Source organism: Hylaeus volcanicus, unplaced genomic scaffold, assembly GCF_026283585.1.
Source record: "Hylaeus volcanicus isolate JK05 unplaced genomic scaffold, UHH_iyHylVolc1.0_haploid 11934, whole genome shotgun sequence".
NCBI classification, from domain to species: Eukaryota; Metazoa; Arthropoda; class Insecta; order Hymenoptera; family Colletidae; genus Hylaeus; species Hylaeus volcanicus.
This window is the reverse complement of record NW_026532950.1, coordinates 5,211-12,190: the sequence shown is the minus strand read 5'-3', so window position 1 is coordinate 12,190 and position 6,980 is coordinate 5,211. Positions and strand designations below refer to the sequence as shown.

Here is a 6,980-nt window from a genome sequence, read left to right as displayed (position 1 = left end):
TAGTAAGTGACACTGCAATAAGACTTGCATCAATCATAGACATAAACTTGTTGTACCATGCATATAAAAAGTCTAATTACTTTTCTAGACTTTATTGTTCAGACAAATTAAAATGTATGCAAAGAAAATGTATTCCTTTAATTTGAATATTGCTAATAAAGTAGATAGTGATGACAGAGAAAAACAAAGAAGACATACACATAGTAAAAGTCAAGCAAATTAATTATTAACTAAAGACTATTAATAAAGTGTATAATCAGGAATTGGCCGTAAATTAATGACATTAAATATCGTTTCTTTATTACAGAGAAATTCAATTTTGTTTTGGTATTCAGCGTCAATTCCATGACTAATTTATAACATTATATATACATATTCAATAAAGAAGTCGGTATTTCATGATAGGACCTGACCTAACTTCTATCTGTAAGACACTCTTTCTTAAGTTCTGATGTTCGATTAACAGGCTGTGCAAATGCGAAGTAAAACAAGGAAAGGTGTCAGCCGCGCAGGCACAGCTGACAACGATTATGAAAGAGAACGAGATCAAGCTGAGCGAGCAGAGAAAAAGCAAACACGGCGGTGTATCCACCAAGTTCAGAGCGTTCTTGAAGCCTACAGGATGGAAGCCGATGACGATACTCTTCCTGTTCTTCTCCTTCCAGCAGTTCTCCGGAATCTATATCACTCTATTTTACGCTGTCACGTGGTTCCAAGTAAGCAACGTTCCTGAATCTAAAGTGTCGCCAGATGCCTTTCCAAGCATATTTATTCGTTAAATCTCTTTAACATACACATATTAGAAAAAACGTAACAATTAATTACACTGTATGTGCACATCTTTCAGTTGTAGAAAACAATTACATTTATGTGAAGAACAGAATTCAATTTTAGAAATCAATTAGATTTATGTGAAAAACAGAATATCAAAAACGTTTGCAATTACTTTCTATCCATCTTGTGTAAGTTATTTTTTGTACTAGACTCTGTTTCGTTGTGCATATCTTAAGTGTGAATGTAGTCTTAAATCATTAACAATCCTCGCAATACAATTAATTTCTTTGTTGTATTTAGTCTAATATTTTGTCAAAGAGGATATGTTAATAGAAATGTTTAATAAGTATGCTTGGAAACACATCTTACGACAATTATTTGACATTGGTCACCCACTAGACTTATGTTTCTGAATCTTGACCAAAAATTAATTTGTTGGTCCGATATGTATTTCGTAATTTATATTACTCTTTTTCAGGAAGTTGGCTCTGGCGTAGATGAATACATAGCCTCGATTTTAGTCGGCGTAACACGTTTTCTGTGTTCAATGGTGAACACCTGGCTGCTGAGACGTTACAAGAGACGACCATTGTGTATCATTTCGTCACTGGGCATGGCAATTTGTATGACCGTTTCCGGTTACTTCACTCTCCTCATTAGGGATGGCGATCGTTCTGGCTATTGGGTATGCATTTGAAATGTGACAAGTTTGAACGAAAAGCTTTCAAATCAAGGATTAATTTTACTTATTTCTTTGTTTGTTCAGGTACCAGTTCTATGTCTGCTCCTTTACGTTTGTACATCTATGGTTGGTATGCTGACTATTCCGTGGACCATGACTGCAGAGTTGTTCCCAACTGAGATCAGAGGAATAGCTCATTCCATCAGTTACTCGATAGCCAACTTGCTAATGTTTGCTGCTCTGCAAAGTTACAGGAGCTTGCAAGGTTTCCTGGGTGGTACGTATTTGATTGATTCTATGCAATCTAGTACAAGCTTAAGCTGTTACGCCACTTTACCCATCCGAATTTTCAGGCTTTTTTAAGAATTTTTATTAAAGCAATAACAAGATTTTATGTACATTGAAGTACATTAATGTATTGTATAAGTATTTAACTAGAAAATTATTCTTTATTTTTCTTGTTTTTCCAAAAATAATGGCACGGCAGACGATTTAGTGGAGCATCTCAAAAATAAAAGGTTTTCCGGTAGAGACGATAACTCAAACCAGGTTCAAGTTAGACCCGTGAAACAAAATTTTTAAAAATATACATTTTTAATCAAATGGCACATTAGCCTAAAAATGCGGTACTTAAAGTTGAATAAAAGATACAAATATTAATATAATGAAAAAATCCCACGTGTTTCACTAGAGAAACATATGATGATTACATAAGAAGAGATTCAAGTCGATTGATTAAAAATTGGCGAGGCTAAAGTAACCATCGATTTTGAAAATGCTGTTTCAAGAAACACGTGTTTAAAGTTTCCGTTACGTTGATGTGCGCCTCTACTTCTAGAGCTCAAGACTGCATTTACAATTTCTATATCGATTTCTAATTAACGGCATATTATTTTCGTATATGTAAAGAGTACTTTAAGCAAAAAAAATTCGATTTTTGAAGCGACCAAAGTGGTGTAACCCCTTAAATAGAAATTTGAATTACTCCATAACGTACACAAAATATTATAACATAATAACATACCATCGCTTGGTACAATTAGCATTATGTAAACTTATTATTACAACGTATATTTAGAAAAATGGATTCAAATAGGTTCTATTTGTCTTGTCAATTAAGTGTTAATAATTTGACAAATTACTTTTAACTTTAAACTTTCAGCTTTCCTTCACATTCCAATTTCCACATACAGGATGTTACACCTAAACCAGGCCACTTGAATATGTGTTCCAATTGTGACGATACAACAAATATTTTATATGTAATTAAAATGGTATAGAGGGGCCCATCTGAACGTATTTGAACGTCAGCTACATAATACGATAGGAAACAAACATGCATTTATAAGTGAAGTCACAATTGAAAGAGATATTTAAGTGGCGTGGTTTAGGTCTGTGTTAGGTCTATTAGCTTGTATACCCTCTATTTTAATTTATATTCGCATTTTTATTCCTACCCTGTTTAACTCTTCACGTTTCGAACAATCTGAATCAGCCTATAAAATGCAGTAGCTTAATTTGTATTTCATTGGAAATTCAACCCTAGCATCTAATTTAAATCTTCATTCATACAAATATTAAGCTAAACCTAAACGTTCACTGTTTCATTATTTAAAGGGTCCTACGCTGTCCAGTGGTTTTTCGCTGGCGTTTCAATAGGCGCCGCTGTTTTCGTGTGGTTTTTACTGCCAGAAACACATGGCAAGAAGCTCTCCGAGATCGAGGAATACTTTAAGAACAATTTCCTGGCAGTTGGAGCTGAAGCGAAGGCCAGAAAGCAGCGTGCAAAGAGGAGGAACGCGCGGCACGAGAAGGGACCAGTTACAGAGCCACTGAATCCGTCAAATGTGAAAAATATACAGAACGTTTAAGCGTCTTATATCGCACGGGCTGGAACCGTGGCAAAGACTACCTTTTTACGAGATCAAGTTGTAATGTATAACATTCATTCTACACGCGACACGCGAATCAAAAGTTTTATAGTTGAAAGTTACCTTCGAAACGATAAAACCTGATCGCTGGGGTACGGATTTCTACAAACGTGACTTATTTAGAAACAATCTACAACTGAGAACTGGGTTTTCTACATTGATGTCGACTGACATTAATTTCTACATATTGTTACAAGGAGTATCAAAAGACTTGCGTGTTTCCTCAAGTTACTGTAAATAGCAATAACACAATTAGTAGATTTTAATAGACAGACACTGGCATTAAAAGGTCTATGATAGGCTTGTAGTAGAAAAATTTGCAATGCTTCGTTCACAGAGATCTCTCTGTACAGAAATCTCTCTGACCAATTCTGTTTTATCGTTTTAAAGGTTACTCTTGAACTTACTATGAAGGTATTCCGAGTGTCATGTGTGAAATGAATTACCAAAGTGATTGATATCGTACTATTAGTAGCGTGTCAGAGTCGAATGATGGGGGAGTTACTACGAAGTGCATTACGAAGCTGTGTAGTTTTGTACTTAAGCTTTGCTTTCGCTTGAATCGCGTTCGTGCAAACAATGATAAGGGTACGTTATAATTTACGACTATAAATCGAATGAAGTAAAATCGTGTAAACGATCGCAGAGGTAAATTATAATTTACGCTTGTAAATCGAAGGACAAGTATGCGGAGCGTAAAACGATTAACTCGAGGAAGCGAACTGTAAAAGTATGAACCCTTTGCGGTCCAGGATTTCCGTTTTTAGTACATTTTCGTCGTACGTAGGAACGCAAGAGTATCGCTACAAAGTTTCACGAAAAGCTAGCCCAATCACTTTAGATTCGATTATGAAAATAATTTTATCAAACTGATTTGTTGCATGTACTTCTATTTAGATTATCTTGTATCCTATAGTATTATCTGTTTCTTATAGGAATCTTTAAAGGTATTGTGTTTTCTGCAAAAATAATTGTCATCGATAATTAAGATACGGAAATTTCTACGAAAGCGGTGTGACGTTAAATTTGTATAATCAATAGTTTTCACGTAGAATGATGTGAAAACTTTGATCCATAGTCTACAGTCACAGTCTTGAAGGGTATTACTTCCTAACAATTTCGTGTTTACAACTCAACGAAGAGCTTGTATACAAGCTGTCACATCTAAAGCAAGCCATCTGAATATCTGTTCCAATTGTGACGATATAAACAATATTTTATTTTTATTTTAATGTCAACTACATAATACGACAAGAAAAAATATGCATTTATGAGTGAAATCACAATTGAAAGAGATATTCAGGTGGCCTGTTTAGGTGTAACACCCTGTAGAAGTCAAACCGTATTAACCATTATATTTATTTCAGTTAACGCTTAAAATCTGTCAACAGTGACGTGGCAAATAGAAATATGGATTATTGTTATTATTATTACAAATCAAAGTTCACCATTCTCTCTTCATATTTTTGTGTAAATTGTTCACTCTCTGTCTCTCTCTTTAGTGGACACCTATAAACCAAATAATTTTTTAAATATCTGCAAAAAGGTGATTCTATACACCTGTTGGGACCCGTAAGAAATTTTCCATGCGATGATAATGTTGACACAATATAGATACATTGATAGAAATATTTTCATAACATTTTTACGCGTTTTAGTCTAGAGTGACTGGATTAGGCGACGAGTCCTCGGTTATTGCTGCTCCGAGAAAAGTTGTTTGATAAAGAAACGTCATTGCGCAATCGAGAAATGATTACAATGATGGATTAGTTATGTATGGAATTCTGCGACTGTTTATGTTGTGTTGAGAAACGCTCGAACGCGCTTGGATTTGCGAAGGAAATGATACTGCACGCGGTATGCACTTACGGCGTGGTGTTGCGTGAGCAACGAGGTGGATAATTGTACCAAAAAATAGTAAACGACTCTACACGCAACACATGAAACAGTATTAGACGTTGATCTGATACAGTCTTCCGTGTGCACGTGCACGGATGGCCGTAGAAGAGATGGATGATGGTTCTTCGTACAGAACAAACGTTGGTTACGCGCTTAAGGTCTTTCTTACGCCGTGTATCGTTTCGTGGAAACGATCGCCGTTTATAAGCAGAGCATTCCTTTTTGGAAAACAATTTTAACAACTTCGCTGTGATGTAACAATACTTGTAAAAAGAAATCGTACAATCCGTGATACTCAGGGTGCAGTATCCTGTTTTGCATTCAAACGTGGAATACGTGGAACAAACAAAAAGCGAAGTGTGTTCCTTTCGAAAAGATAATTCGGGATTGTGGAATCATACTTTTTTCACGCCACGAGTCTTGTACGTTGCGAATCGTTTTTGAAAATACCCGGAGTACGCTCACGCTCGATTAGAATTCGTCTGACTATGTACATAATTAATAATTTATACCCAGTAATGCTATTTCCTTGTAATTACCTTTGCCCATTTTGCGTACACGAATTATGCGCATAGATACCTCGGGTGTTTTCGAAAACGGTTACTTCGAACATAAACGATTGGGCAAAATAAATTTAATCCACAGTTTCGATTTAAATTCTGGGAGCAATAAATTATAACCAACTCGCAGGTTTGCCACATATTTTAGGACAAATACGCTACAAAAAACGATTGTATTAAGTATCTTAAAGGCGGTTCAAGTGCCTCTCTTTTTTGTCAACTATTCGATGATTATTTGTAATATAAGTGTGCCTAAACATGCGAACAGAGTGGGTTTTACAACAATATACTTTGTATCGTACAATGCAGCATGCTTATATTTTTTAAATATAAATGTGTATATGCATTCACATATATCTACATCTATATGCGTATACGTACTATTGTAAAATTTCTTAAAGTGTTTCTAATAAAATCATATTTTTGGAAACCGCAAAAAGGACTTACAAGACACCTTACCATCGAAGTACCGTTGCGCCGGGAAGTTGAACAACGTGAAGAAATTCATTATATTTGTCAGGATTTATAAACGAACAAGAACTCAAAGGTTTATTTACAACAGAACAAGAATATCGGTACATCCGATGCGTACAAAGTCTCGCGCTGAAGTGCACAATTGCATTGAAGTGACTTGATGACAACGTCGCAATGTATCGATTTTACGTTAGCAGTCCTTCTCAGTAAACGACATCTGATGATGTTTGCCTGAACTAAACTTGTTACCCGACTTGCTGTACCATTATCCACAAAATGGCGGAACTCAATTTTGGGGAATGCTTTTACGATTGTTCACTTTTCGACCAAAGAAATACTCTTTGTTTTCGACCTTCTGGGTGAGGGCTCATACGAAAGAGGAAGGTTCAGTACATTCGGCTCTGGTCATCGTGTGAGTCACAAAACTCTTTTAGTCAGGGCCGGCGTGACCTTTTTTCGGGGCCAGGTTCAAAAATTTTGCGGGACCTGAATTCACATTCAAATCCTACACTTAAATTTTACAACGAGGAATTATTTGTTTATAAATGCTATATATTTTGTATAAGATGAATATTAAATAATAATACTTTGATGATTTTTGTCACGGGTGCGCAGGAGTCAGAGCCAAACTCCGAGTTGACTTCAGCGACAGTTGCGGAA

General features: G+C 35.7%; 1 protein-coding gene across 1 annotated transcript; it reads left to right on the top strand.

Moving 5' to 3' along the window:
* The first annotated feature begins 373 nt into the window (after positions 1-373).
* LOC128882485 (facilitated trehalose transporter Tret1-like) lies at positions 374-6,285 on the top strand. Its single transcript, XM_054134086.1, has 4 exons — positions 374-716; positions 1,253-1,459; positions 1,541-1,733; positions 3,074-6,285. Exons 1-4 carry the CDS (start codon positions 531-533, stop codon positions 3,325-3,327), a joined length of 840 nt encoding a protein of 279 aa, XP_053990061.1. The 5' UTR covers positions 374-530; the 3' UTR covers positions 3,328-6,285.
* The last annotated feature ends 695 nt before the right edge of the window (positions 6,286-6,980 follow it).